This window comes from Arachis hypogaea, chromosome 16 (assembly GCF_003086295.3).
Source record: "Arachis hypogaea cultivar Tifrunner chromosome 16, arahy.Tifrunner.gnm2.J5K5, whole genome shotgun sequence".
Classification (NCBI taxonomy): Eukaryota; Viridiplantae; Streptophyta; class Magnoliopsida; order Fabales; family Fabaceae; genus Arachis; species Arachis hypogaea.
The window spans coordinates 147,721,912-147,736,804 of NC_092051.1; the positions used below are offsets into that span (position 1 = coordinate 147,721,912).

General features: G+C 27.5%; 1 protein-coding gene and 1 pseudogene across 1 annotated transcript; both read left to right on the forward strand.

Moving 5' to 3' along the window:
* Positions 1–1,757: 1,757 nt before the first annotated feature.
* Positions 1,758–5,997, forward strand: LOC112697707 (aspartate--tRNA ligase 2, cytoplasmic-like; annotated as a pseudogene).
* Positions 5,998–12,114: 6,117 nt separating this feature from the next.
* LOC112697708 (uncharacterized) lies at positions 12,115–14,019 on the forward strand. Its single transcript, XM_025751002.3, has 3 exons — positions 12,115–12,382; positions 12,593–12,722; positions 13,000–14,019. The coding sequence occupies exons 1-3, from the start codon at positions 12,247–12,249 to the stop codon at positions 13,931–13,933; spliced, it is 1,200 nt and encodes a 399-aa protein (XP_025606787.1). The 5' UTR covers positions 12,115–12,246; the 3' UTR covers positions 13,934–14,019.
* The last annotated feature ends 874 nt before the right edge of the window (positions 14,020–14,893 follow it).

Genomic DNA, 14,893 nt, shown 5'->3' on the forward strand with positions numbered 1-14,893 from the left:
TTTTAAGTTAATTAATTTTGATACATTAAGAGTAGTGCAAACTTGTTTGCAGCGTCATCTAATCAAATTTGTTGTCTTATATAACCAATTAAAGTGTATGTATTAAAGTTTGAAACTTTTATTGTTAGATTAGATTTTGGGTAAAACTTTCTACTAATAGTGTATGCAGATTGCATCTTTTAACTTTTTAGATCATGTTTCAAAAATATTTTTTTTTGGAAAGAAAGAAATAAATGAAAAGCTATGGTTTTATGTATTCGAACACAAGTAACAAAGGTGTTGAGTGACAACAGAGAAAGAGTGAAAGTGAGAAGATTTTGATTTTCACTACTTGGTACTTGTAGGTGGAACTTCAAGATAAAGGTTATATAACTTTTTTTAACTGTCTATGGCTTTCATTGCACAAAGCAAGAATAAAACGGTTATAATATTTGACCGATTCAGTTGAATTGTTTTGTGAAGTCCTTGGTCTATTTATACTAAAGACTTATTTGGTCATATGATATTTAAAGCTTTGTATGCATTCTAACATATTTTATTATTGCAGAATTCTTAGCTTAACCGGTATAAATAAATAAACGAAAGATTCACTACAATGTAGTATCTGGCTTTTTTAAGCATATGTTTAATTAATTTAACAAAAAGAAGAAAAACTGAACTCTTTTTCTTTATAAGCTTATATAAGGGAATAAGGAATATATGATAAATTGTTATGTCAGCTAAGACATTAGAATGATTTTTGATGATATGTTGCCAGACTTTTGTTGTATTATTGACTGCATTTTAAAACTACATGTAAGGCTACTTTTTGAACAATAATAATTACTAACATCAACTATATGAAATTAATATGAAAAAAATTATTTGAGACTATATAACAAATTTTATGCATCTTCTTAATTGTATAGCAAGTATAATAGTGTGAATAAATATGTCCAATTTTTGTCTTTTTATATCCTTTGGGTCTCAGAGTAAATATTGACAAGTACTAATAAAAAAAAAATTCAGTCTCTCTCCCTTTAAAAATAGATCAATTACTATACTCTGCTTTTGCAAGTGTGAATATCATGTGGATGTCTTTGAAATTTTATGCTGATACAAATATGTAGCACCATGAATACTAGGTATCTGATGTAATTTTATGCAGGTTCATCTTATTGGAATTTATTTTTTGCCGCAATAACTTCCTTCTGTGTGTTGACAAATGACAGGTCCGTTTGGAGTTAGGATTACAATATTTGTATCCTTAATATGTTGGGAGTCACTTAGTTAGAATTCAGTTACGGATGATACTACTTACAGACCATGAAAGAATAGGACGCATTCCACAACTGTACTAATGGAAAACTTTTTTACCTCTATTATAGTATATGTTCTTAACTTAGCCACCATGTGAACGAGTTTTATTAGAGCTTCCCAACATTCTTTTGAATTTTTGGAGAGATTCTTGCGATTTGAAAAAATTGGGACTATTAGATTTTATTTAAAATTTTTAAGGATTATATTGATGTCTTCAAACATTTTGTCACATTATTTAACTGCTATGGTATCAGGTATTTATTGAAATTGTCAGATTAATTTTTTCAGTGATAAAAAATGATAGAAGGGCCAAATTAAAACATAGAGAAAATTTCAGAATATAATTAGAGTCAATTAAAATTTTAATAGCTAAATTGAATCTGAGTCAAATTTCAAATTATTTTGAGTATTAATGAGGCTAATTCTCTTAATTGTTACATCACTATCGAAGTCCAAAGATGGAAGCCATGAAGCAGGAAAAGCTCCGCCGCCCGCAGGACACTGCCCTTGCCTCCCGCCGAATCGAAGCTCGCCGTCGACGAGGACGACCCCCTCGCTGGAAACTACTGCGACATCACAATGGAGTTCCTGCAGTCGAAGACCATGGACACGGGTTGTGAATCTGGAGAAGTCTCTAGAAGGGAAGCACGTTCTGACCCGAGCTAGGGTTCAGGCGATCCGTCGCGTTGGGAAGAAGATGGCCTTGTTGGTTGTGAGAGAGAAGGGCTTCACCGTGCATTGTTTGGTGCAAGAGCAGCGAGATTTGGTTAGCGTGCAGATGGTGAAGTACGCTGCCGCGCTGAGCCGCGAATCTGTTATCGATGTTGAAGGTCTTGTTTCGGTCCCTTCGGAACCGATCAAAGGCGCCACACAGCAGGTTAGTTAGCTTCTGAGATTTGATTTTGGATAGAAATAAAGGGAAACAGTGGCAATGAATTTAGTAGGGTTTAACACTTGCTGGTAAAGGTTGTACTAGTAAATGGTATTCTCCTTTACTTGAACATTTTGTTGAGGATCAATGCTTGAGATTATAGCTTATGTGGTTTGTTCTGATAGGTGGAAGTTAAAGTGAGGAAGTTGTATTGTGTTAGCAGGGAATCTCGAGGATGCTGCTCGAAGTGAAGCTGAAATTGAGAAGGCTCTTCAGGTAATTGATTGGAGGTGTCTGGTTCTTTGTTAACCTGTTTGACTCGTTCTTTGTTAGGGTGATTTGTTTCCAGGAGCTGATCTTTTATTTTTTTTTATTTCATTTTGTGTATTATTAAATTCTCCTGAATGTCTAAAATCGAAGTTGCACATCAATTTTTTTCATCCATCGGTTAACTAGTTCTCTTAATGAATGTAGGCTGGTGAACAACCTGTTCGTGTTAATCAGGATACACGTTTGAAGTCTAGAGTATTTGAGCTCAGAACCCCGGCTAATCAAGGAATTTTCCGTATTCAGTCACAAGTTGGAAACGTAAAGCATTTCATCTGATTTTTTTTTTTCTGAAGAGTTCTACTTATTCACGTTCATTTTTTAATTACATGTTGTTAAGATCATGGTTGCTTTAAATTTTAAATTTACTCAGTAAATGCATACTAAGACATTAAAGGAATAGATATTCCCCATGATGGCAAGTTGAATGATCAAATTATTTTTCATTGCATTGTTGGGTAGGCATTCAGAAAATTCTTGTCATCTGAAGGCTTTGTTGAAATCTACACTTCAAAGTTGATTGCTCTTTTGAACTATAAAGGGCACCCTGTATGCCGTGCTGAATCACCACACCTCCACAAGCAAATGCCAATATATGCTGATGTTGGCCGTGTTTTTGAAATTGGTTCTGCGTTTAGGGTTGAAGATTCCCTCACACCCAGACATCTGTGTGATGTTACCGGTCTTGATGTTGAAATGGAGATTATGGAGCATTATGATGAGGTATTTTTACTTTTAGGCATATCTTTTTGCGTATGGTTTCGAAATTATTGAGGTACATAATGTAATTTACTGATATTGAGTTTTGAACAGGTTATGGATATAGTTGATAGGTTGTTTGTCTCAATATTCGATAGCTTGAACCAGAATTGTAAGAAGGAGCTTGAAGCTGTGGCACTCCAGTACCCATTTGAACCTTTAAAGGTAAGCATCTTCTATTAAAAAAATTGTATTATATATATATATTCTTAGTTATCCTATGTTGTATTTGTTATGTTATGAACCACCAGTTGAAATTTGTAAATGCAAATGAATGCAATGCGTAAAGGCTTCTATGATTTGATATATCCCCTTGATATGCAGTATCTTTGTCAGACTCTGCGGCTAACATATGAAGAAGGGGTTCAGATGCTTAAGGTAAGCTTAAAAATTTTCTTAGTATCTAATTAACAAATAATGCACAAAAATTTATATTTTATTGAATGGGTTGATTTTATTCTTAATAAGACATGGATAAAAGAAATGGAGGGATTATACAACAACAGTGATAATAACAAAGTCCTGGCCGCTAGTTTATGCCGGTTACATGGATCATATGGTGCTATTGCACTGTGAAAAGTTATGTCGTTTTAGTTTCTAATTTCTAATCTCTGCTAAAATGTCAAGGGCAACATGATTCATAATAGTCAATGGTTTATTAGAAAATGTCATGGAGTTCCTATTGTTAATTGAAAAATAACTGGGATTGAGGAACATTTGTACTTATTCGCAGTCTATATCATAATCTCGTGTGCTTGCAAGTTAAAATGGGTTTATAGTCCCAAAATGGATGAAATTATTGTCTTGATGCCTAATTAGGTTCCCGTTCTTTATTGATGCTGAGGCTTCCTCTCTATTTTTCCTCTTATAGATGTATCTCAGTTTTCTTTGCAACTGCTGAATCAGACCTCAACACTCAGAATTTTGTTTAACTTTGCTAATAAGAATTTTAGGAAATGGTTATGTCTTGCACGCACTAATAATTTTGCTTCACAGGATGCTGGAGTAGAGATTGAAACTTTTGGTGACTTGAATACTGAAGCTGAAAGGAAGTTGGGGGAGCTTGTTTTAGAGAGGTAATTCCTTCTCTTTCACACGCGCACACATAACAAAGAAGTGCAAATATTTTATTTACTTTTTATGACCTATTATTTTGGACTTCATTGGGTTGTCATTTTTGTGTATAGGTATGGCACGGAGTTCTATATCCTTTACCGGTACCCCTTGGCTGGAAGCTCATTTTACACAATGCCTTGCTATGATAATTCACCGTACTCCAACTCATTTAATGTTTTTATTAGAGGTAAGCAATAAGCGGTTTTGCCATACATTGTATTAATACAAGAAATGTTTTCATTAAACTTTTCATCTATATTGTTATCAACAGGAGAATACTTGTAAACTCCTAGAGCACATTTAATATGTGTTCTGAAAACATCAATAGCCACTTATTCTTGATATTTTATAGTTTTTAAACATTATAAATGGAAATAAATGGATATAGTTGTTCTAGGAGTGTGCAAGTATTTCTCATAGCCATCATTGTTTCTTCATAGATATTTTATAAAAGCTTGGAGTTTATCACTGGTTTTTATTCGAAGTTCTGTGTTGTTTGTCCCATAGGTGAGCAGATCATTTCAGGAGCTCAGCATGTCCACGATGCAGAAATGTTGGAAAAACGGGCTAAGGCTTGCGGCATTGATGTCAAGAAGATATCTCTGATTCTTTCAGGTATTCTTCACGGCCTCTTGCTCAGTTCATCTTTGTTTAACTCTGGCAGCTACTATCATTTTAATAAAATTGTTATGTCTAAAAATCAGTATATCTAGACATCATTTGTGTCCTTATGGGTAACCCATTATCTTGACTCTTGAAATATTTGTTTGTTGACAAATTAGTCTTTTAAAATGGATAATTATTTCATGGTACCTGAAATATTGTTTTCACTTGACAGAAATCATTATTTCTTGTTGACAAAATGGTTCCCTGATAATTATTTCATAGTACCTGAAAATCCGCTCACATAAAGAGAGCACTATTTTGTTAGATATTTCTAGGGCAAAAATGATGGTTTGATCCATGATTCAACAAAGTTTATATTGGCAATTGAAAGCCTAACACAATCCTTCTTTTTTCCGGACTTGGGACTGGTTACATAATGTTTGCAACAAGCTTAGGCAGAGTTTGCTAGAATGATGAATTACTTTCAAAACAAAAATGCAGCATTATACATTCTGTCTGTTATGGCGTGGTTATCAATATTTGAATTGTCATTTTGTCAGCGAACTAATTTGAGAGTTGAGGGTTTATCATCCAAATACATTAAATTTTGGAATTTACAACTGTCTAACCGATCGTTAATATTTATTACCGGACAGAGGGAATGATTAATATTTTCAGCAAATTGAATTACCTTATATCAAAATCTAATTGCTTTGTTGATGATTCAGATATGGTGTACCACCACACGGTGGCTTTGGAGTTGGTTTGGAGCGCTTAGTAATGCACTTCTGTGGCCTGGATAACATTCACAAAACAACACTTTTTCCGACTCCTGGTGTTACACTATGATAGTTATACCGAAACAGTGACTTGGAAATTGCATTGTTACAAAATCTTCATATTGCAAGAATTTCTTTTCCTTTGAATTAGCAGTTTTGGAGCTGGTGTATATATACTTCTTTACAAAGCATATTAATTTTGGTCGACTTAATTGAGTTGCATTGCTACTTTGCAAATAATTGCCCTCCTTTTTTTTGTTGGATGCATTCTCAGAATGTTCAAATTTAACTTTACTCGGTAACCAGCAATTTAGTGACCTATTTATTTAATGAAAATTGGATTCGGATGCACTCTTACTCAGGATGTTCAAATACTCCCGTGATATTAATTTGTTTGTTTTGGTAAAAACATTGTGATGAGTTTAGAAGGATAGAATTGTGTTTGATTGCATAAGGTAGTGTTTCGCACTCTGCATTTTGTTCACTGCGTGTGTAGCGCCAGCCTTCCCCGTTTATCCTTTTTTTTTTTTTCACTCCACTTCCTTCTCTTCTTTCATCATCATTGTTTTTGTTTTTTCTTCTTCTTCTTATACTTTTTATTTCTTATTTTTATTTGTCTTCTTTATTTGTTTATTTATTTGTATATTTTTAAAAAAATTATGAATGAGAAAAAAAATAAAATAAAAAATAATAATGATGATGATGAAAAAAAGACGTCAAAATTTGTTTATATAAAACACAAAATTAAAATAAAATGACATTAAAATGTTATATAAAATACAAAAATCATTGCAATGATTTTGTCAAGGTGAATGCTATGGTGTTTTTGAGATTGTGTTTAACGTATTAAAAAAGATAAATAAATAATATTTAATAAATTTTAAATATTTTATTTTTTATTTTAAATATTTTATTTTTTACTTTTAAAAGTAAGTTAGACAATTTAGATATTAGACAATTTAGATATCATAATAAAAAGCATCATAGAACTCACCTTTTGTCAATTTATCAGTGCTCATGAGTAGTAAACTTGTCAATAAGTTGTTAATGATATTTCAAACAACATGGGTCAAGTGAAGATAACACACTAACTACCCTTCTAAATTCTAAGAAGACCTTTGTCCCTAGGCTTAATTTATTAATTGGGTAAAGCATTATTTTGATTTTAACATTTAGTCGAATTTTAATTTGGTTTCTAATATTTAAAATTTTCTATTTCAAGTTCTAAAAATTTTAAACATTATATTTTAATCTCAAAAAAGTTTTAAGCGGATTTAATATTATTTCACAATTAAATTTAACACAAATAATATGTATATTGATAAAGAGTTAATAGCATTCGATTTTAATATCTAAAAAAAATTGATCCACAGTGATCACTAATATAAAAGCTTTTTCTTTGATTTTGAAGCGTTGATAGTTGATTGTTAAGATTTGAGGTTTCATATAAAAAGAAAATTGAAAAGAATAAGTATTATAAAAATATTTTAATTATGTAGATATGACTTAACTAGTAATGTTATTGATGTGCATATCACTTATTCCGATAATTATTAATGTCAAATTTAATAGTAGGACAACGTTGAATCTGTTTAAAAATTTTTGAGGCAAAAATAGAACATTTAAAATGTCAGAGACTAAATTAGAATTTAAGGTAACATTGAGAGATTAAAATAGTATTTTATCCTTATTAATTAAATTATCACTATATCAGTTTGCAAATTGATTCTTGTGTTTTAGCTATAAAGCTAGCTCATATGAACATAAGTTTTCTTTTATATTTTCTGAAGATTATTAATTAAGATCAATATGAACATAAGAAACTCCGAAAGAATAAGGATATAAGGCTAGTATTAGCTCCCTTTTTCCTTAACAAATAAAGTCTAATCATTAGTCTAAGTTGTTGTTACATTAGCCTAATTGATTCTTGACTTTCATTCTTGCAGTTTCACTGCACTCAAGATAAAATAATAATAGCCTAATTATTTTATAGCATGGTTGATCTAACCGCTACTTTGAAAAATTACAATTAATTAGATTAATTTTTTAATATAACTGCTGTGCATATCACTATTTCATCATGTAGCAATGATGAAGTACAATAAATTTCGGTCATCAAATTAGTAAGTATTTATTTGTATGTATTTATACATATTAATTTATAAAATTTTTCAACTACATAATTATTAAAATAATTAAATATGTCATAGTAAAATAATTAAATATGTATTAAATAGATAATTAAATTTATTTTTAGTAATATAATTAATTATTTTATGAGGTATATAATTATATATTTTTATATGCAGTGATTAATTTTTGATAATATAATTGTAGAAAAATATTAAGTGATTAATATTTTTTTATTATTGTCTCCTAGTTAAACTAACACTAATCCTTTTTCTTTTTGGGAGATTTGTAACTCTGCACTTAGGTTTTTTCATTTGTAGGGACACATCAGACCTAATTATCAGATTGGCTTTAAAAATCCATTTTATAAGAATCTAAATGTATTTGGATATAACTTTAAAAAGAATACTCTTATTAAGAGAGTATTTCTGATAATATTTTTAGATATATAAAAATTCTTTACAGTAAAACATAGATAGCAACAAAAAATGTTATTAAATATTTTTTTCAAATTTGTTTTGAAGTAAGTTCCGATTAAATTAGTTAGAGTTGACGACTGACTTAATTCTACACTATATTTCTGTTTTATTGGGCCTTGATTTGAAATACCGTACAATGGAAACAGGATAGTGATAGTGCTAAATTAAGCTTAACCACTAATTACTTAATTAATAATTAGCAATTCAACATTTCAGAATGCATGCTGCTTCGATTTTCACGATATTATTATTATTATTATTATTATTATTATTATTATTATTATTATTATTATTATTATTATTATTAGTGAGCCAATATTTTTATTAATATTTTGTATTAATATTTTTTTGTATTATTAAATTTTAAATTTTAGTATCAAAATATTTTTATTGACAAAATAATATATTAATAAAAAATAATATATTTTATGACATATGGATTTTCTCAATGAATTTGTAAGTATTATAAAAAATATATAACTTTAGGTAACTCTTTGTAAAAATGATAATATATAAATTTATAAGTTTTTAAAAAATATTAAATAACTTGTAGAAAAACGCATAAAATATAGGTTCTTGAAAAATTACGACACGATTTATTCTTCTATTAAACACTATAAATCTACTGCTGTAATTTTTCATAAATTAATTTTTCTCACGGACTAGCATCGTAAAATCCTTAAAAATCTATTTGATATTCTCTTTTTTAGAGACTTTATTATTATTATTATTCGTTTGGTCACCAACCAAAAATAATGTAACAGGATTTAAAAAAGTCTACAAGTTTTTCGGTCAGCGTTTCCCTCTTTCTTTTTCTTTGGGAAGCTTTGTTGACTTTTCAACGGAATTATGCCCTTATAAATTTCAAAATCTTGTGGTTTTAAGGTTCGTCAAATGAATGATCATATTTTCACTTTTTCACTTTTTTTTCTTTGGTGGAAATTTGATAAAGTTTACAATTGAGAGCTGTTAGATAATTTGACTAATATGACTAAATTTTTATTTAACGCTTTTAATTATTAATTTTACGTGAAGTCGGCTATAGCTGAATTTTTACCTTTTTATTTATATTCTTGAATCAGTATTAGAATTTTTCGGATTACCAACAAATTTTAGTGACAATTTTTTTTTATCAGTAATTAGTGGCGAATTTAGCTAAAATGTCGACGAAAAATTGAAAGATAATTTTCCCCCTAAATTTTAACTATGGATAAACTGTTCAATTGTAAAATCCTTTGTTATATCCTTTGCATTCTGTGATGGCCATGCAAGTTTAGTGAATTAAAAAAAATCGTTAAATTAATTAACAAACTCAAACGACCGTCATATATGTTCGTAGTAGCGATAAATTTATTTTAAAAATCCATTGTTAATTACTTAGTTTGAACTAAATCTTATAATACACTTATTATGACGCACAAACTTGCTTCACCTAGCAAGAAATATGTCTATTTAACACTTATTATTATTTTTGGATCGTTGATAAAATTCTCGACTTATAATAAAAGAAAAGATTAGTATTCCGTGTTTATTATAAGATTGACAAACAAAAATTTACATCAACTCAAATAAAAAGGGATAAACAACTAAAATATAAACACTAAAAAAATCTTCAAAATTTTTACTAATCGCTAAATTTAAGCAAAACACCACAAAAATATTAAAAAAATAATTTAGAACCACTTACAAAAAAATTTATTATGCAAAATCTCTCCGCTTTATATGAGAGTGAATTTAACTCACATTGGTATAAGTTGTTGCTTTCATGCACATAATAAAAAAATCTTGACATGACAAAGTATTTAAAATATTGTCCGAAAGTTTTACCAGAGTTATAAATAATAATCAAACGGAAAGTCTCTTTTGGAAAGGTTTAAAAATTATTTTTAAAAATTTTTTATTTATAAAAAATAGTAATTTTTTATTTGATACAAATTTTAAAATTAAATTGTAATTTTTTAAAAAATTATTTAAATGTTTATAAAAAATAACTTCTCTTATAATAAATTTTTTTATCATATTTCTTTTAAAATAAATATTTTTAAAACTAAAAAATTAAATATAAAATAATTTATTTATAAAATATTTTTAATATAAATATTTATTATTTAAGTTATTTTTTTAAATTTAATTAAACTATTTACTCAAACTAAATCATAACAATTGCATAACTTTTTAGACTTTTATTACCTTTTCTTTTAATATATATTTTAATGCTATGGAAAGGCTAGAAGCAGTGACAAAAGTAGTGCATGCTAATAAACAGCAAGCTATAACAACAAGTTTCAACTACTTAACTAGCTGTATATGTAAATAATTGCAGATATAACAATTTTGTTGACAAAAGAGAAAAAGAAAGAACAGTACAGTGCAACTCAAATCCATGCATGCTCCAATGCAAGCATCTCATATGCTCATCAGTGAATATAAATAACTATATATTTATATAAATCTTTTTTATTATTTTGAATTTATACGAATTTTGCATTGATATATTTTTTTTTAGTCTTATGCAAAATTATTTTATTTATATATAGAACAAAAAGAATTAGATTTTAGATTTTTTATTATAAAAAATTTGATATCATATTATCAATTTTTTTAACAACTTAATGAATTGAATGTATTAAGATACATAAATAATTATATATTTATATTATCTTTAAAAACATATCATCAATGATTTTTTATTAGAAAGCCCATAATATAAAATAATATTTTTGTACATTTAAAATAATATAGAATTATTCTAAGTAAAATAATCTATTAATTTAGGTATTAGTGTAGAATACATTTTAAAATATTAAATAATATATATTTATATAAAATATATGATAACTAATTTAGTAGCTTATTTTTTATATGCACAAAGTATTTTACGAATAATATAAGGTAAAGTATTATTTTGGTCTCTAACGTTTGGACTAAATTCTAGTTTAGTATTTAATGTTTCAAATATTCTATTTAAGTCCTAAAATATTTTAAATTTTCTATTTCAATCTCAAAAAATTTCAAACATGTTAAATATTGTGCCACAATTAAATTTGACACGATAAATTAATGTATTAAAGATCCAATAACATTTAATTTTAGTACATAAGTAAGATCGATTTACCAATAATCACTAACAATCACCAAATGTCAAAGTTTTGCTTTGATTTTGGAGCGTTAATGATTAATAACGGATAAAATTTAGATTTTTTTTACAAGAAGGAAATCAATAAAAAAAATATTACAAAAAGATTTTAATTATTTTTTTTAACACACAAAAAAAAATATAACTTAACAATAATGCTGGTAATATTCATATTAATCATTCTATTAATTATTTGTATCAAAATTTAATAATAAAATAACATTAAATTCGTTAAAATTTTTTAAAACAGAAATAAAACATTTAAAATATTAAAAACTAAATTAGAATTTTACTCAAATATTAGAAACCATAATAGTAATTTACCAATTTTCATTCACCCAGTTATATATATAACTCATTTAAACACTTAAGGTCTCTATTATTATATTTGATGAGTTTAAAATTTTCACCAATTTTCACTACTTATGGACTATTTTGGATCTGTATTATCTAAATTTGATTCTAGTTTAAGAAAGACAAGAAGAAGAGAGCTTATTCTCCTATTCTGTCAACACACTACACTACTAAATAATTTCTAGACTTTTCCATTAAAAAAACAGTTACCTTTCTTCACTGCTGCCACACTATATAAAAATAGTGAGAATAAGGATTATTGTCCTCGGAATCATGTTATGTATATCCCCTCATAATTTTTATATTAATAAAATTCTCTCTCTCTTATAATTCAAGCAAATAGGGTTAAGAACCAAAAGAATATCAAAGAGTGAATAGCCAAAAAGAAAGATGGGGAGAGCTCCTTGCTGTGACAAAGCAAATGTGAAGAAAGGGCCATGGTCTCCTGAAGAAGATGCTAAGCTCAAATCATACATACAACAACATGGCACTGGTGGCAATTGGATTGCTTTGCCTCCAAAAATTGGTAATCAATCATTATCATCATGTATATATAACCCCAGAAATCAATTTTATATTTTTTTTTCTGGGGTTTCCTCTATTTTCCTTGATCTCTTATCTTTATACATAATATGTTACTAAACTAGGTTATATATATATAGCTACGGTGTTTTGTAGTATATAGGGAATTTATTTAATATTTAATTTAGTGGGTTATTAATTAATTATATTATAGGATTGAAGCGTTGTGGGAAGAGTTGCCGTCTAAGGTGGTTGAACTATCTTCGCCCTAATCTCAAGCATGGTGATTTCTCTGAAGAAGAAGACAACATTATTTGTAGCCTCTATGTTAGTATTGGAAGCAGGTAATAATAATAATAATAAATTCTCTTCACTCATCATCATTATTAATATTTATGATTTAAACTCTATATTTAAATTTGAATGAATTTTCAACTTTGATTATTACCCTACTACATACATACATACATACATGCATGCATATACATACATTTTCTTATGATTAATTAGTATTATTTAATATTTATCATATTAATCATGGTTCTTAATTTTGTTTCCTTAATGCTTTTCTGTATATATGAAATTAAATAATCCAATTTGGTTTGTGAAAAACATATATAGATGGTCAGTTATTGCTGCTCAATTGCCAGGAAGAACTGATAATGACATAAAGAACTATTGGAACACAAGGCTCAAAAAGAAGCTTCTTGGGAATAACAAGAACCGCCGCAACAAAGAACAGCAACACTTACAAGCATGTAGCAATAATGGAATCAACAAGCAACAAGAAACATCATCAATTAATGGAGGGAGTGTTATTATTCGTGATGATTCCTTATCTTCCTTATTGGTTCATGAAAATAGTAGTACTACTCAACAACAATGTTATTGGCCACACTTCATGCCAGTGTTGCCAATACCAAATTTGCCATATAGCACAACAAATAATAACCAACAATTCTACTTAGGATCTTCTTTCAATGACCAAGATTCCATCAAGAAACTACTTATCAAGCTTGGAGGGAGATTCCATAATGATGTTGATTATGATAATTACCATCCTACCCTTGGTGATGGATTATTGAATCATCTTCATCAATCACAAGGTACTACTACTACTACTTATTATTCTAATAATTCAACACAACAACAAGTAGTTTATCATCAAGAACAAATACAATTTGATGATGGTAATAATGGACTTCATCATGATGAAATGGTGCAAAGAAAAGGAAACCTCAACAATGAAATTGAAGAAGAAATGGTGGGTAATACTAATTTTATTCCACAAAGATTATTAAATAATGGGTTGGAGTTCTTACATGGAGACATGGTTTTCAGTGAGGATAAGATTATAATAGGCTCTAGTACTACTAGGCCTAATTGGGGTGAGAATAGTAGTGGCAATTCAGTAATTTACCACCCTCTTGTTTCTTCTTCAAATTACCAAGAAGATGAAGGTGTAAGGGCATCAGAAGAATGTGGTTTGCAAGAGTATAGCACTATAGCCACCATGAGGAGCAATAGTAGCAATAGCATGCTTCATGTACAATAATAATTATACTGTGTACATTATTAATGTATTAATCAACAATGGTATTACTAGCTAGCCATTTGAAGCAAATTAAATAATTAAGGGAATGAAGCTTGTAATTTGATTTTGATTATATGTGATTATGATTATTAAAATAGACAATAAATTTATCATATATATATATATATATATATATATATATATATATATATATATATATATATATATATATATATATATATATATATATATATATATATATATATATATATAGGTCATTTTAGTATGTCTATATGTTATGATAGTTACAGTAGTTATGATATTTTAAAAAAATATTGCTAACATTAAAGTAACACATTTTGAGTATTCAGCAATATTTTTTAAAAAGTGTTGTTAAAAAATGTTATCAAAATATAAAAGAAATATGACTTTAATTTTAACAAAAAATATGAATGATTATATATTTAATATATTCCCTCAAATAATTTTAGAGTTTTTTTTGGATTTACTTTATTTTTTTGTATAGTTATTCTTTTTGTCAATTTTTTATTTGTCTTATGTTATTTTTATTTTTATTTTTAGGGTTTATCAAAAATCAAATTCTAAATTTTTTAGATATAAAATTTTGATATCATGTTATAAAATTATTTTTTAATTTAAATTAATAAAAATTAACATAAATAATTATATCTTTAATAAGTTGTGATTTGAATTTATGTCAATTGTATTCTAAATAGAAATTTATCCTCTTTTATAACTAGATGATATTATTATATAGGATATTCATTGATGGGTAGTTACTGTATTATTTTAATATATTTTATATCATGATACTATTTGACAAATTTAAGCTGATAAAAAATAACATAAATAATAATATTTTTAATATATTTTTTAAATATTTTTTAAAAATTGATTTGAATTTTTATATAATTTTTTTTCTTTTGAACATATATAGAGCTCTAATACTATTTTATTATA